Below are 15,538 nucleotides of genomic sequence, written 5' to 3'. Positions count from 1 at the left end.
ATATTATTACTGATACAGTTTGCAATAATTACTATTTCTATAGATTTATGCCTAGAAATATACAGTATGAGTGCGCTGGATAGGCTAGTACAGATCGATTGTGTAAACCAGGGGCTGTCTGAGGATGACTGAAGACATCTGGAAATAGTTTATCCAACATGTGGCAGGCTCGTGACGCCCTTGTTGGAAGTCTAACATAACAATTAATTGAAAGTGCAGGTTGGTGCTCCAGAAAAATCGAGACTCCTGGCTACGTGGTTGGGTGTATGAGACGTCTTGGTTGTCACCTTCATATGAGAGCCCGCAAGGAGCATTGGCATACATTATTCTCTATTGGTATGTGACTCGCTTTTCTAATTTGTTTTGCATGAACTATTGTTTGGACTCACAGGAATGTAGGAACGTTTTCTAGCTGCTATGCAGAACTGAGTAACAGTAGAGTGTGTGCTTTTGAGTGCCTTATTACGTATCGGTCTTTATAAAAAAAAAAAAAAGATAAAATAAAAACCGTTGCTTATAATTATTTAGATAACATTCCGACCACCAGATACAGGGTTTAGCGGACGGGTCTGTTTTGACAAGTTTTTTCCAGTGTTCCCAGGAGGCGTAAAACAACAACAAAAAAGTTAGTCTTTTTTCTAGTACCGCTAACAAAAACAAAAAGAAAACTATATATATCTTTAACAGATGGTTATTACCTCCGTTACCAAAATGCTAATAATTTTTTTAACTATTAAAAAGCTATTTTTTACTCCATTTACTGCGTGTGGAATTGTGTTCCTTTTTTTCTTTAATGAGGTGTTAGTTTTATTGTAAAAAAAAAAAAGACTATATTTTAAATGTTACAAGATCTTGAACATCTGTCACCTGTACTGTTTAATATACATGGTAAAAGTGTTATTTACTTTTTAATATATTTTTCTCTGAAAAGAGGAATAATATATACATTGTAGTTTAAAAGTGGGTTTAAAATTGTAAAGCAAACCCACAAGAAAATCTGGGCATTGCACACCAACAAGACACCACACATAGACAGACGAGCACATCAATTCAAACAGCTTTGTCTGTCTATCTACAGCTACAGCCAAAAGTTTAGCATCACATAGAATTTTAGGATTGAGATATAACAAAAAATATATATAAAAAATTGAACATATACTTAAGAAACACAATTTGGACCCTAAAGTCTAGAAGCCTGGGAGAGTCAAGGAGTATGAGCATGACATGGCCAGCTGCTCATTCCCAGAAGACGTGGAGCCCATGCATCCAACTCCCAAGAGGGGGGATTCCTTATGTCTAGCACCTAAGAAGGAGGGGGGCGGGGGGGCACCAGTATCCAGCGCCCATGAGGGGGAAGCACGAGCACCCAGTGCGTGACAGGGACTTGCACAAGTTTCTGGTGAACAAGGGAGTATCCCCGCCACCTCAAGGGAGAAAGGAAGAGGCCTGGCTGTCTCCAATACTGAGATAGGACGGCCTACTGTCCCAGTCTTCACCGCCATGTGAAGACTGCATGCTGTCCTGGTCTCCATCACTAGAGAGAGAGAAGCAGGAGCAGCCTCTGCCTCGACTACCAGAGATATAGCAGCAAGAGCTGCCTCTGCCTCCACTACCCGAGGGAGATGGGCTACTGTTCTCACTTCTGCCGCCAGGAGACTACCCACTGCTCCCACCTTCGCTGCCAGGGGGAGACTTCTTGCTGCTTCCGCCTCCGCCACCAGAGGGAGATTGCCTGCTGCTCTCACCTCCATCGCCATGGAAAGAATGGCTGCCGCTCCCACCTACACTGCTAGAGGGAGACTGCATGCTCCTACGTCCACCACCCAAGGATGCCTGTTCTGCATCGCCTAAGAATGCCTGCTCTGCATCGCCCAAGAATGCCTGCTCTGCATTGGTGTGGTTGCCTGCTGCTCTGCGTCTTCCGGGGTTGCCTGCTGCTCTGTGTCGCTTGGGGTTGCCTGCTGCTCTTCGTTGCCTGGGAATTCCTGTTTACCATCATCTGGGAATGCCTGTTCGTCATCACCCGGGGATGCCTGTTCGCCATCGCCTGGGGTGCCTGTTTGTCGTAGCCTGGGGATGCCTGTTCACCATCACTCAGGGATACTTCCAAGTCAACACCCGGGGATGCTTCTAAGTCACTGCCAGGGGATGCCTGCACGTCACCCCTCAGGGATGCCTGCCTGTCATCACCTGGGGTGGTGTTAAATCCAGCAGCAGCCTTTGCACTGCTGGAAAGTCTGGAGCTGGCTTCAGAGTGAGGGAGAAGGAGGGACAAGTGGAGCTCCCGCTGCTGCCATCTTGGCCAGGGACTCCCCTCCTGGGTTCACCGCCCAAGGGTCTGGAGCTGTTGCTGTCGGAAGGTCTGTCTCCCTTTTATATTACAGGAGGGCCTGGACCTGTCTTTACCTGGGGGTCCAGTACCACCGCTGCTAGAGGGTTAGAGCTGTCGCCTCCAGAGGGTCCACTGCAGCCGTTTGCCTCCCGAGGTAATGCTCCTACCCTGTCCTGCACCTTTCAGGGCTACTGAGTCAGCTTCGCTTGGGGTCGCCTACTCGCCTTCGCCTGGGGTCATCTGCTCACCGCTACCTGAGGAAGCAGCCTTTCCGCTGCTGGAGTGTGTCACCAGCCTTGCCACTGCTGACAGCACTGCCAGCCAAGGACCCAATGAAGCCTCCCTTCCTGGCATGACTTTGACTTGGACTGCTGGGTTTTTAAGGGGGGAGGTGGCCTTTGAGGCATACTCAAGGGGGGGGGGCATATGTGACGGGGAGCAGCTCCTCTATATATATATTTGTGGTCTATTTTTATGATTTATTGTATTACTTTGTATTTGTTTTATGATTTATATTATATATGGCAGCGAGAAGCCGTGTTTTGAATTAATTTTGCAAGGATGAGCGAGGTGCCGTCCACCGTCTTATTTGTTATTGTTTTGTTTCAAATTCCTTGTGAGAATGCGTGACTCAGCTACTGATTATTTAACTAGCTGACAGTCACGCAGACTTAGTAAATCCATGCAGAGTGTGACTGAGGGATAATACAATAATTGATAGCTAATTAGTCCCTTGGGCACAAATATAAAAGATCTGCAGCTTGACTGCATGGGGGAGAGAGTTCAGAGTGGAGAATGAGAGTGGAGACAGGAGGTAAAAACATAACATAAGAGAAATAACAATTGCTATGCGTGCCGGGTCAAAACCGGCACGATACTTGTTCTGTTTCATTATTGTTTGTTTGTTTGGATAACGTGCCTTTTTGTTTGAGTGTTTTGTTCTGTTTAAAACCTGTTGATTGATTTATTTAATAAACCACTGAGCACTGTTACGTCTCAGTTTTGCCCCTCCATTCCTTGTTTTGGTTTGTGTTCCTTGTCTTGCCTTACCCATTTTGTGGTGTGACGCATACGAACAAATTAAAATGTCTTTTAAACTGAAATGCAGAACTGTTTTGTCCATAGTTTCAAAAACTCAATTGCAGTTTAATTTTTTTTTTTTTTTTAGGTGTTTTTAAGAGAAAGAAGAAATGGCTTTGTTGAGAAAAAGTGAGTAGCATCTATAAGAATGCAGGCCTGTTCTGTTCTTATATTACAGAGGCTGCTAGATTCTCAGTTTTTGCTGTTAAATTGGATTGTTATCTGAGATCAAATTGTGTGTAATAGCATTTCTGGCAACGAGTGTTGTGATACTGTCATACTAAAAACAGATTATTATTAATGCCAGTGGAATGAGGTATAGTTGATATCATTTTGCTTTCTTCTGAGTGAGTCTAAGTTCAAGCTAAAGGTTAAATATCACCCACGCTCATTCATACTGGCTTCGACGTCATCCTTATAGCATGAACAGAGGGGGAGAGGGGTGAACCAGCATTTTCCTGAGGGCATAGTATTGTCCTGACAATAGTTTCAGTCTATTGCCTTCTAGACTAGACTATGAGTGGTCAAAAATGATTAATAAAAATGTAACACCTAGCAAGCTAGTTCGATTGAAATATTATATTACAAGTGTTTTCTGACAAAGTTAGCTGTTTTTATCTTCATTTATGTTACATAATACTGTTTTTACCCATTACTACAACATTTTTTTTTTTTTTAATATTATGCTGTTATAGACTAGTATATTCTCCCTTAAATGAAATGGTAAATATTTACTTTAAATAAACAATAGATTTTAGGTTAGTATTCTGGATTTAGCAGGGTGTCTAATTTTCATATTTACATTACTGCAATTGCAAAACTAGTTTAGGGTGTTAGTAGCCTATGGCACTGCAAGTATTTCAAAGTATTTAAGTGATGTCATGATCATGCATTGGCTACAAAAATTGGCTTCAAAGAAAATATTTTAACCTCAGGTGAATATAGTCAATAAAGTCCCACACAAATTCACTACAGGGTTGGCGATTTTTTTAGATTTTTTTTCAAATCAGATTTAGTTTATTTAAATCAGATTTTTTTAAAAATTTAAATGTCAAAAATATATAAACTGACATATAGATATAAGATATATATATAGATATATATAGATATATAGATATAGACATAGATATATATATTAGTATATATAGATATATATATATATATATATATATATATATATATATACTAGTTAAGACTTACTAGTTAATAACAAAAACAGGGCCAAATGGCGATGTCGAGGGGTCGCTGAGCTTTGCCTCCGAGAGGCTGAAATACACGTTCTCCGAAATGTGTTCCTGCCAATCTGTCATTTTTTGCACTGCAGGAGCCACAGCAAAGGCCACCAGACCTATAGTGCCCGAGGACAACATAGATTTGAATGGCTCCACTGCAGATCTGCAGGTCCCTGACAGCCACGGGTTGTTGGTGAACTGTGTATTCCACTGCCGACCTAATCCCTCCCTTCCCAGGCGGCGCTGAGTCAGTTGAGCGCCTCCCACTAGGAACCCCATGGTCACAGTCAGCAATGAGATAGCTTGGATTCAAACCTGCGGTCTCCAAGCTATAGGGTGCATCCTGCACTCCACGCACAGCGCCTTTACTGGATGCGCCTCTCGGGAGCCCTGGAATTTTTTTTGTAGTACCGTATTTATACCTCTACACTACCTCCAAACTGTAAATTTAGGATGGTTTGTGAATGGTTACATACCAAACTAAATTACTCAATCTTCAATGAATACATAAATAAAGCAAATTATTTATCATTGTGGCATCCACTGCAATATGTGAACTATATATGTGAAGAATTTAGCGATGGAGTACGCCAGAGAAAAATCCCCCTCACTCATCCCAGTCATTCTTTTCTTTTACTTTTCTTTGTTTGACTGGTCTATGTAACATGGCAATTAGGAGGGAATTTCCCAGCAGATCGCGTCGACTCAGTCTAAACTCGCGGCGGGAAGGTCTGTGGTGTACACCAGTAGTCGTTACCTATCATACAAGTTGGGACGCCCACTGTATTCTCAGGACGTAGGAAGTGAGGTTATCGCGGAAATACTGCATTAATCTTCGAGAAATCTGGACATCTTAATCAAATATTTATATTTGGAGTAAAATATGGTAGATGTATGGAGGTTGACAGGAAAAATTCCAATCACAAAATGGTCACTTAATCTTCTGAATCTGGTTGATTAGTATGAGTAACAAGAATGAATACATAAAATAAAGCAAATTATTTATCATTGTGGCATCCACTGCAATATGTGAACTATATATGTGAAGAATTTAGCGATGGAGTACGCCAGAGAAAAATACCCCTCACTCATCCCAGTCATTCTTTTCTTTTACTTTTCTTTCTCTTTCTGGTTAGTTATCCCAAAGATCAGCCTGCTTCCAGTTTCTGCTCTCAGTGAGTCTGTCGAAGCCACCACAGGTGTGGGTGACAGTCTTTAAAAGCCTGAAACCTGCAAAAAACTTCACTCTTGTTAGCAGGGCTTCCATCTCTACATTCTCATTCCCATCATGGGAAAACTTGAAAGAAATTAAGCTGGTTTTGTCAAAGAGTCAGACATCTCTGCCGCATACACCTTTCACTCAAAAAAGGTGATTGCACCTTGTACAAGGGAAGATGGGTTTTAGGGTCACTCATGACAATTGTGTACCCCACCAGGTGAAAATCTGCTGAGTGACAATTGGGAAGATACTCTCTGTTTTACTGTTTCGAAAGGGAAAGACTTCCACCCCTTTAGAAAAGTAATGAATCACTATTAAAAGATAGACATTGCCATTAAGTCAATTCCCATCTTCTCTCCAGGCTCACAGACAGCAGTTGGCTGCAACAATCCTGCTGGTTTACTATTAGCTGGCTTGTATTTCTGACAAACACAGCATTCCTTCACATGTTGCCATGTATATTTGCCAATGGTGGGCCACCAAGCCATCTGCAAGGTCTTAAGATGTTTTAGGTGTCCACCCAAAGGGTTGTCATGGAAATAAAATAAAAGAAGATTGTGCAAATGCAGTGGGAACCACTAGCTGGAATCTATAACCTCGTCTGGATGGGAACCCTTTGGTAGACCAACCCCTGTTGTTGGACAAATGTGATCTGGTTAGGTCCTAACGGAGATGGTGTCTTCACCTCATCAAGAAGTGGGATCCTTTGCCTGCACAGCCACCGCCTCATCGAGTGAAGTAGGTAAGTAAGATCGGTCCTGAAGTTGTCCCTCTTTCTCACATACACACTGCTTTAACTGCCTCAGGGGTGACAGGGGCATGGGACAGGGCATCTGGGACTACATTAATGCTGCCTTTTCTATACAAAACAGTGAAGGAATCACCCTGAACTGGAAGAAGCCACATGGAGTATCAAATGCAGTTTTCTTCTTGGAGTCGGCATCCATTGCAACTTGCCAGTACCCCGAGCGCAGATCTAGTGAGCTGAATACAGCTGTTCCATGCAGTGACTCTAGTCATGGACTTGACGCATGGGGTAGACGTCAAACTGGGTTTTGATGTTCATCCGACGATAGTCCACACCGAACCGGTAGGATTCATCACACTTCTGAATTAAGACAACTGGGGCGGATCACTCAATCATCCCATCCTCCGTCATCTGATGTAGGTGTTCTTGTATCGATGTTTTCTTCTGGGGAGCTACTCAGAAGGCTCTACACCTCACTGGCATTTCATCTGTAGTATAGATGATATGAGTGCAAACAGCAGTCATGCCTAGTTGTGAGGTGCACACCATAGGCCGTTTTTTCCTATCTTGTCATTGGATCAGATTGTGTGAGTTAGTAACGATATTCTCTACTGTAACCGAGGTAAGACCTGTGGGTGCCCTAGACGTCTTAGATGCCAAGTAGAGATGTATCTAGAGCACATCAGGCATATTTAGTACCTTCCATGGTGATCCCCACGCCATCTTGGGCAAGAATGGATGATATTCATATCCCTTTTGTCCTTTCACCCCATACTGTTTTTGGTTTTATATAAAAAATCCAAACCCAGAATCAGTGGAAATGCCATTGTTGATCTGACATGACGTCAGTGTCGACCTTCCAGATTTTGCCATGAAAATCAAAAGTAAAGTGAGTTTTTCCAGGGCGCAGGAGTCTGGCCATCCACCAGCACAAATGTTTGATCATCACTTGGCTTCAGCATTTGCTGCCATAGTTGGTTCTTCATTAAAGTAAAAGTACAACCAGTGTCTAAACTGTAGAAGACGTAATGCCATGTTTGTTTCACAATTACAAATAGCTCTAGCCATGCTTAAGTTTGTGTTTAAGTACAGATTGTGTCAGAAGCACATATACTGCCATTAATTACAAACGTAACACAACTGTGTTCCCCTCATTGACACATTTCACACAACCCGGCTATTCTTAATAAAAAAACGTTTTACGGCGCATTGCAACAAATGACTCATTTAGAACAACTCAAAGCACATCTAAGTCAAAGAGATGCAACACTGAGATGCAGTCATTCTACTGATTTGAAAATATGCAGGTAAACTGAGAGGTTGGTCAAAAAAAGCAGAGAATGCCCTGAAACGCCCACAAAGCTCTGACAAAATCAAAAAACGAGGCTAGTTTTTCAATGCAACTCTGATATTGAAAATCGGACACAGCTGCGACTCACCCAAAAAAAAAAAGCAGTGCAAGCCCTGCTGCACCGTCGCATCTCTTTTGAAAATGGGCCCATCTTTGGTATGGGGTTAAGTATCCGAAATGACAGTGAGTGGGGCAAGGACAGGAAAGATAGAGGAGTGCTGTATTGTTGTGCTGCCTATTTCAATGATCATTTTAAAGCTTTATTTTAATTCTTACATTTTTCTTCCTACTATATTTGTTTATAATTATAATAATACACTTAATAAATCCAATATGCTAACCTAAATTGTTAAAGAGCCCTTCAACTGTTAAAAAGAAACATATTACTTTAACTTTGTTGTATTCTGTTTGGTCCATATTTTTTTTTTTAATTACTTTTTTTCAGCTTTTATTCGGGAACATTCTCCAAAAGAGAGTTTTTTCACACATCACAGTGTATCCAGTTCATGTACTGTGTTTTTTTTTTTTTTTTTTCTCCTGGTGAACGCTCACAAATAAATGTTGAGAAATGTATTGCCAGTTGATTGATGATCCATGGTGAGTAAAAATGTCAAGAGTGCAGTATGTTAAAAAAAATAAAACGCTGAACAACACGGGACACCGTAAAGAAAACCTAATGTGTTTCTTGGAACTTTGCTAAGTGTTCTGTAGCACTTTGTCCTCAGCCCATCTAAACCTAGTTGTTTTGTGTTCTTCTAGTTAACCGCATTCTGATGCTGCTCCTCATCTTGATGGTGTGTATCATTCTCTACAGCAAAGTCCACAAAAAAGAACCCAGAAAGAACGAAACACGTATGTACTTAGAGCTTTTGTATTAGTTTGAAGTAAGAGTTCACTTACACAGTAATAGTAGAGAGTGAATTGTCCCGGAGCTTAATACTAATATTGCAAAACTCCATATTTCACATTTCCCTCAAAAGATAAATAGATGATACAGTTCCCTTTCAGAATGACAAAACAATACAATACAGCACAGGTCCTAACAATGCAAGACAATGACAGTAACATTCATGAAAAGTCATTTAATGGTGCCTTAAAGTTTAAAAGCCCTATTTTGAAATAAAAAAGGCAATTCAGAGAGTACTTACCTGTAAATATTTCTAATGGTATAAAAATGTCCAAAATCAACTTATTCCTTGCACTAAGACTTGCTTGCTTTTGCTATGACTTCAGAGATAAATCTGCTTTTGAGAAGAGTTAGAATGTTTATGAGTCAGGTAAAAGATGGGTCAAACATATCTTGAACTGTGACCTAAACATTTTGCAAAAACGAAATGTGAAGTTTTCAAATATTGTTGAAAGTGCAAATGCGCTGTCACAAGGCAAGCCAATTCTTAGTAAAGACCACAGTATGCAAGTGGCTAGGTAAGAAGTAATCCTATTGACAGATAGGAAAAAAAGGTTTGCCAGAGACAATATGACTTGCTGTTCCCTCAGTTATCAGAGTACATTTCCATGTAGTTTATTTGTTTGTCCTGGTTTCAGAAGCAAGCTTTAATCCAGTGTATGAGCGAGGTAGTCGTGATGAGGCTGGTGAGGACGACATCCCAGTGGTGATCTGTGCAGCTGAGGGACGGATGGGCGGCACTATTGCAGCCATCAACAGCCTCTACAGCAACACTGGGGCTAACGTTCTCTTCTACATAGTGACCCTGAGAAACTCGCTGCAGCATGTTAGGTAATGCTATCTCTTTCTAAAATTCATTTTTTACAGTGGTACACTCTATTTGTCTCTGCATGCTACCTAGTGAGAACCGTGTTGCATTAGGGTAGTATGGGTGAATGGCAGAGGTATTGACAAGAGTATAGTCTAATCTGACAGATAATTAACAGTTCTGCGGGATCTTTAGTTTTATTTATTTATTTTTTAGAAAATGGATTGAGAATTCAGACCTAAAGGAGATCAAGTTTAAAATCATTGAATTTAACCCACTTGTGCTGAGAGGGAAGGTGAGACCAGATTCCTCAAGACCAGAACTTCTACAGCCAGTAAGTGTATCTATGTACAGTTTGGAGAATTGAAAGCACATTTAAACCTGTGTGTCTTTTTTAACGCTACCTTTTGTTCTTTCTGGCAGCTGAACTTTGTCCGCTTCTATCTCCCACTTCTTATTCACAATCATGAAAAAGTGATCTATATGGATGATGACATCATCATACAAGGTATGTAAAATGACCTTTACCATGTGAAACTCTGTGGACAAAGGACAGCCAACTAATGTACAAACAGTATTCGTATCTGTGTGTTTTGTAGTGCTGTTTTTACATAATGGCTAGCTGACATAATGGATGCCAATTAACATTTATCTTTTATGAGATAGTCGCAGTTTTTCAAAGAAGACTAGAACATTAACCTACGCAAATCCTAAGATTTCTGCATTTCCTTATAAAATATAATACAACATCAGAACCCTTGTGCTTAAATTAATTATTTATTAAATCCATACCTAGTGCGTTAACTTGAAATCAATCCAAACAATACTCCACATGAAGTCCACGCACAAACAGGCCAGTCACAGCAGTGGTGTTTTAAAATTGTGAGCCGAAACGTCTCTTGTTTTTAATCAGTAAATGAAAATAATGTTTTAAAATATCACTGCTGTTATTACCCATTCGGTGTGTGGACTTCATATGGAATATTGCTTATAAAATTTAGAAATGCTCATTTAATATATGTTTGACCACTACATATACATACAGTACCTATAGAAAGTCTACACCCCCTTTCATAATTTTCACCTTTTGTTGCCTTATAGCCTGGAATTAAAATACATTAAAATATATATATTTTTAATTTATCTACACATCCTACCCCACAACTTCCAAGTGAAAAAAATATGAGAAATTTGTAGAAAATTAATTAAAGTTAAAAACTGAAATAGCTTGGTTGGATAAGTGTCCACCACCATTGTAATAGCAATTCTAAATTAGCTCAGGTGTAACCAAGTGGCCTCCGTCTATGTTAAATTGTAGTGATTCACATGATTTCAGGATAAATTCAGCAGTTCCTGTAGGTTCCCTCTGCTGGGTAGTGCATATCAAAGCAAAGACTCAACCATGAGCACCAAGGTGCTTTCAAAAGAACTCCGGGACAAAGTTGTTGAAAGGCACAGATCAGGGGATGGGTGTAAAAAAATATCAAAGGCCTTGCATATCCCTTGGACCACGGTCAAGACAATTTTTAAGAAGTGAAAGGTGTATGGAACCACCAAGACCCTGCCTAGATCAGGCCGTCCCTCCAAACTGGATGACCGAGCAAGAAGGAGACTGATCAGAGAGGCTACCAAGAGGCCAATGGCAACTTTACAAGAGCTACAGGCTTTTATGGCCAAGACTGGTCAAAGTGTGCACGTGACAACAATACCCCAAGCACTCCACAAATCTGGCCTGTATGCTAGGGTGGCAAGAAGGAAGCCATTACTCAAGAAAGCCCACATTGAATCATTTTTGAAGTATGCAAAAAAACACTCAGGAGATTATGTAGCCATGTGGCAAAAAGTTTTGTGGTCTAACGAAACTAAAATGGAACTTTTTGGCCTAAATGCAAAGCGTTATGTTTGGCGCAAACCAAACACAGCACATCACCCAAAGAACACCATCACTACTATGAAGCATGGTGGTGGCAGCATCATGTTATGAGGATGTTTCTCATCGGCAGGGACTGGGGCACTTGTCAGAATAGAAGGGAAAATGAATGGAGCAAAGTACAGAGAAGTCCTTGAGGAAAACCTGCTGCCCTCTGCAAGAAAGCTGAAACTGGGACGGAAGTTCACCTTTAAGCATGACAACGACCCAAAGCACACAGCCAAAGCTACACTGGAGTGGCTAAGGAACAAAAAGGTAAATGTCCTTGAGTGGCCCAGTCAGAGCCCTGACCTAAATTCAATTGAAAATCTGTGGCATGACTTGAAGATTGTCCATCAACACTCCCCAAGGAACTTAACAGAGCTTGAACAGTTTTGTAAAGAAGAATGGTCAAATATTGCCAAATCTAGGTGTGCAAAGTTGGTAGAGACCTATCCCAACAGACTCACAACTGTAATTGCTGCCAAAGGTGCTTCTACCAAGTATTAACTCAGGGGGGTGGAGACTTATCCAATTATAATTTTTCAACTTTGTATTTTTAGTATATAACTTTTTTCCCTTAACAATGAGAGTATGGTGTGTAGATAAGTAGAAAAAAAAATCCTCATTTAAATGCATGAAACTGAGACACTGACACAACAAATGTGAAAAAAGTTTAAGGGGGTGTAGACTTTCTATAGGCACTGTATATTCTGTTAGATTTGAATAAGTAATTACATGCTTCCAGAATTCAGCTCTTTATAGAAATTAATACATTGTGACCAAGACAGATCTAATTTGTGTTCTATCATGCATTCAAGTGCCCAAAGTTCTACAGACTACAGTACAATCCAGTTTGACCGCCTCTTTCTGTTTTATGCTAAACTCAGGTGATATCCAGGACCTGTATAATACAAACTTGAAGCCAGGTCATGCTGCAGCTTTTGCAGCAGACTGCGACCTTCCTTCCACTCACGAAATGGTCCGAAGCGTTGGAATGCAGGTGAGGTTCATTGTCTTCAGAATTAATAAGAAAAATCATATTCAGAAACAATTTTCTACAGGTCCCCAGCTACACACCTATTGATAAATAATTAAAACAATTATAAATAATTAAACACTTGACATGTTAAGGAACTGTTGAAGACTAAGGTGCACGCAATGGTAAATTGTAGAGAAATATAACAAAGAGGCACCCAGGAGTCGTATTTTGGTATAAATTGAATATGATTTTTGGACAGTGAGGCTTGATTTGTTTTTGGGTGTTTTTTGCCATGGTGGCATCCTTGTGAATGAAATGATATAGTACATGAACAAGCCATACTATTTCCCATAGACCACATATATGGGGTTCTTGGACTACAGAAAGCAAGCAGTAAGGGATCTTGGCATCAACCCCAGCACATGTTCCTTCAATCCAGGGGTGTTTATGGCCAATATTACTGAATGGAAGCACCAGAGAATCACCATACAGCTGGAAAAGTTGATGAAACAGAATGTCCAGTAAGTACAGTTTTCAATGATTCTTTTTTTTTGGTTTATAGAAGACTAATATAATCTTGTTTTATTTCCAGGGAGAATCTGTACAGCAGCGCAATGGCAGGTGGGGTGGCCACTCCCCCAATGCTGATTGTCTTCCATGAGAAATACTCCAACATTAATCCAATGTGGCACATCCGGCATCTGGGTGAGTGTATATATTCATTGTAAACACAGAACAACATTTTACAAAGCATTGCCGACTTGGAACACACTAGCTATAGAAGCCAGCTTTAGAAAAAAAAAAAAAAAAACCTTGTGAAGATATGCCAAGATACCTAACAGCTTTCAAATTGCACTTGCAGATCACTATAGTTACTGTATGTAGAACTTTAGAATTACTGAAAGAAACACAATACATCCAACAACAAGTATTTATTGGATATACGTAAGCTAATAAACACCTTGCATTTCAGGCTGGAGTCCAGACACTCGGTACTCAGAGCAGTTTCTTCAGGAGGCCCAGCTGCTGCACTGGAATGGCCGATTCAAGCCCTGGGATTACCCATGTGCCCACATTGAGCTCTGGGAAAGATGGTACATCCCAGACCCCACAGGGACATTTGTGCTGATCAGGCCCAACAGCTGAAGAGACAAAACTGATTTTCCTCCAAAGCAGCATGCAAGCGCAGAAAAGTCTGGTACAGGGATTATCCCAGCTCATCTTGATGTAAATGTACATTTCTTTGCATATTTTCTAGTCTTGGTTCTACATATCAAATGGAAACCAACCTTAACACTACAACGCATTGACTTCTATGTGCTCAGTTGGCAGATGAATTAAAAGTAGAGAGTAGAAAAAGAAATGGCCGTCCTTGGTTTTTTCAGAATGGAAATAAGCAGCAGTGGCAATTCTAAAGAATTGACTGTGTTCTTCCTTGTAGTACTGTATTTAGCCTGCCTGTTTTTCACAACAGTGTATTCATCAGCAAACATAACAATATTTAACAAATTCCGCCACCTATTCCTTTTGGCTTTTTAACCCTTACTCTGTTGCAGACAGACCCACAGGGTTTTCAATTAGTTGTAAGGTATATGGCAATTACAGGGTAGTATGGGGCAGCGATCTCATCAAAGCACAGAGGGGAGAAGAGTGGGAGGGTTTCAAATGGTGCATTCTAAAGCATTTTTTGCATGGTTTAACCATGTGCTGCTCACAGCAAGGCAAGATCAAGAGGAAATTTGTGACTTTTGAAGCACTGCAAAACTGGCTGATAACACAATTTTTGTTCCTGGGTAGTAAGTGTTATTTCCTAATTGTTTATGCCTCAAAAGTATAGAAAATGGCTATTATTCCCCACAAACTTTGCTTTTGTGACAAGGACAGTGATATTTCAAAATATCACTATTTCCAATGGGAAAACGGGCAAATGTGTGTCTTTTCATTCACATAAAGTCAGAAAAAAACAACATATGAATCCAAATTAACATGTATTTATACTAAAGTAATACAAAAATGACTACAAAAGATTTAGAAGCGAGTAGTTTTGAGAGTTACGATTATACTGTATTTACAGTATAATCAAATCTCAAAACTACTCGCTTCCAAAAGTATAAATACATGTTAATTTGGATTCATATGTTGTTTTTTTCTGACTTTATGTTAACGAAAAGACACACATTTGCCCGTTTTCCCATTGGAAATAGTGATATTTTGAAATATCACTGTCCTGGTCACAAAAGCAAAGTTTATGGGGAATAATAGCCATTTTCTATACTTTTGAGGCATAAGCAATTAGGAAATAACACTTAATACCCAGGAACAAAAAAAAAACAAAATGTGTGTTACACGGTGTAATGTGTCGGGAAATTGGTGACCGCACCTTTAATTGTGTCCACTTGTAATATGGGAAACAGCATGCTGCAGCTCCCATGCTTAGTGTTAGTGAAGTCATGATCTGACAGCATGTTAGACCTCTTACGATTACGGTAAATGTTCAGTTAAACAAGTTTAAAATTGCAGCATGTTTGTTCTGCCATTTCATATTAAATACACCCCAGCAAGCACATTGTCATATTTTAAATATTTTCATTAACAGAATCTGAGGGCTAAGTTTAGTGAACAGCTTTTTTTTTTTTTTTTTAAATAACAGTTAAGCAAGCTGCAGTACATTTCATTTTTAATTCCCTAAATATTGTTTTTTCTCTCAGCAGTACAATTCCTAAATTACAGTTGCACATATTTCTATGCATTCTGTTTTCAACTTTCTGGTCAGTTTGAGAAATAAACAATTTTTCCTGCAACAGCTGACCCTGCTCCAGTACATAACTCACGCTACATTACTATAATGTAGAACAATAACGTCTTAATTACTGTGTCTGGTTCTTTGGCCGAATCAACATGATCAGCTCATCATCTTAGGGAATCTGCTGTACAATTAAATCATCTTTAAACTCCTGATGGCAAACAGTG

The 15,538-nt window shown here is 40.1% G+C and overlaps 1 protein-coding gene across 3 annotated transcripts; it reads left to right on the top strand.

Annotated features, from left to right (window-relative positions):
- Positions 1 to 157: 157 nt before the first annotated feature.
- glt8d2 (glycosyltransferase 8 domain containing 2) lies at positions 158 to 13,889 on the top strand. Of its 3 annotated transcripts, none has more exons than XM_041257223.1 (10): positions 158 to 336; positions 3,501 to 3,541; positions 8,722 to 8,814; positions 9,511 to 9,700; positions 9,894 to 10,011; positions 10,101 to 10,185; positions 12,477 to 12,589; positions 12,923 to 13,089; positions 13,161 to 13,273; positions 13,542 to 13,889. In XM_041257223.1, the coding sequence occupies exons 2-10, from the start codon at positions 3,523 to 3,525 to the stop codon at positions 13,712 to 13,714; spliced, it is 1,071 nt and encodes a 356-aa protein (XP_041113157.1). In that variant the 5' UTR covers positions 158 to 336; positions 3,501 to 3,522; the 3' UTR covers positions 13,715 to 13,889. The 3 variants fall into 3 exon arrangements, with proteins under 3 accessions (XP_041113157.1, XP_041113156.1, XP_041113158.1); XM_041257222.1 differs by having other exon boundaries at positions 159 to 336; positions 9,508 to 9,700; XM_041257224.1 differs by lacking the exons at positions 158 to 336; positions 3,501 to 3,541 and adding an exon at positions 8,464 to 8,559 and having other exon boundaries at positions 9,508 to 9,700.
- Positions 13,890 to 15,538: the final 1,649 nt, after the last annotated feature.

Source organism: Polyodon spathula, chromosome 8 (assembly GCF_017654505.1).
Source record: "Polyodon spathula isolate WHYD16114869_AA chromosome 8, ASM1765450v1, whole genome shotgun sequence".
In the NCBI taxonomy this organism is placed as follows: Eukaryota; Metazoa; Chordata; class Actinopteri; order Acipenseriformes; family Polyodontidae; genus Polyodon; species Polyodon spathula.
The sequence above is the reverse complement of the archived record's forward strand: the minus strand, read 5'-3'. Positions and strand labels throughout refer to the sequence as shown.

Bases quoted from the DNA above. Each gene is read 5' to 3' on its own strand.
- glt8d2 (XM_041257222.1), top strand. The intron at 10,012-10,100 runs GTAAGTGTATCT...TCTTTCTGGCAG, and splicing joins GACCAGAACTTCTACAGCCA to CTGAACTTTGTCCGCTTCTA. The intron at 10,186-12,476 runs GTATGTAAAATG...TGCTAAACTCAG, and splicing joins TGATGACATCATCATACAAG to GTGATATCCAGGACCTGTAT.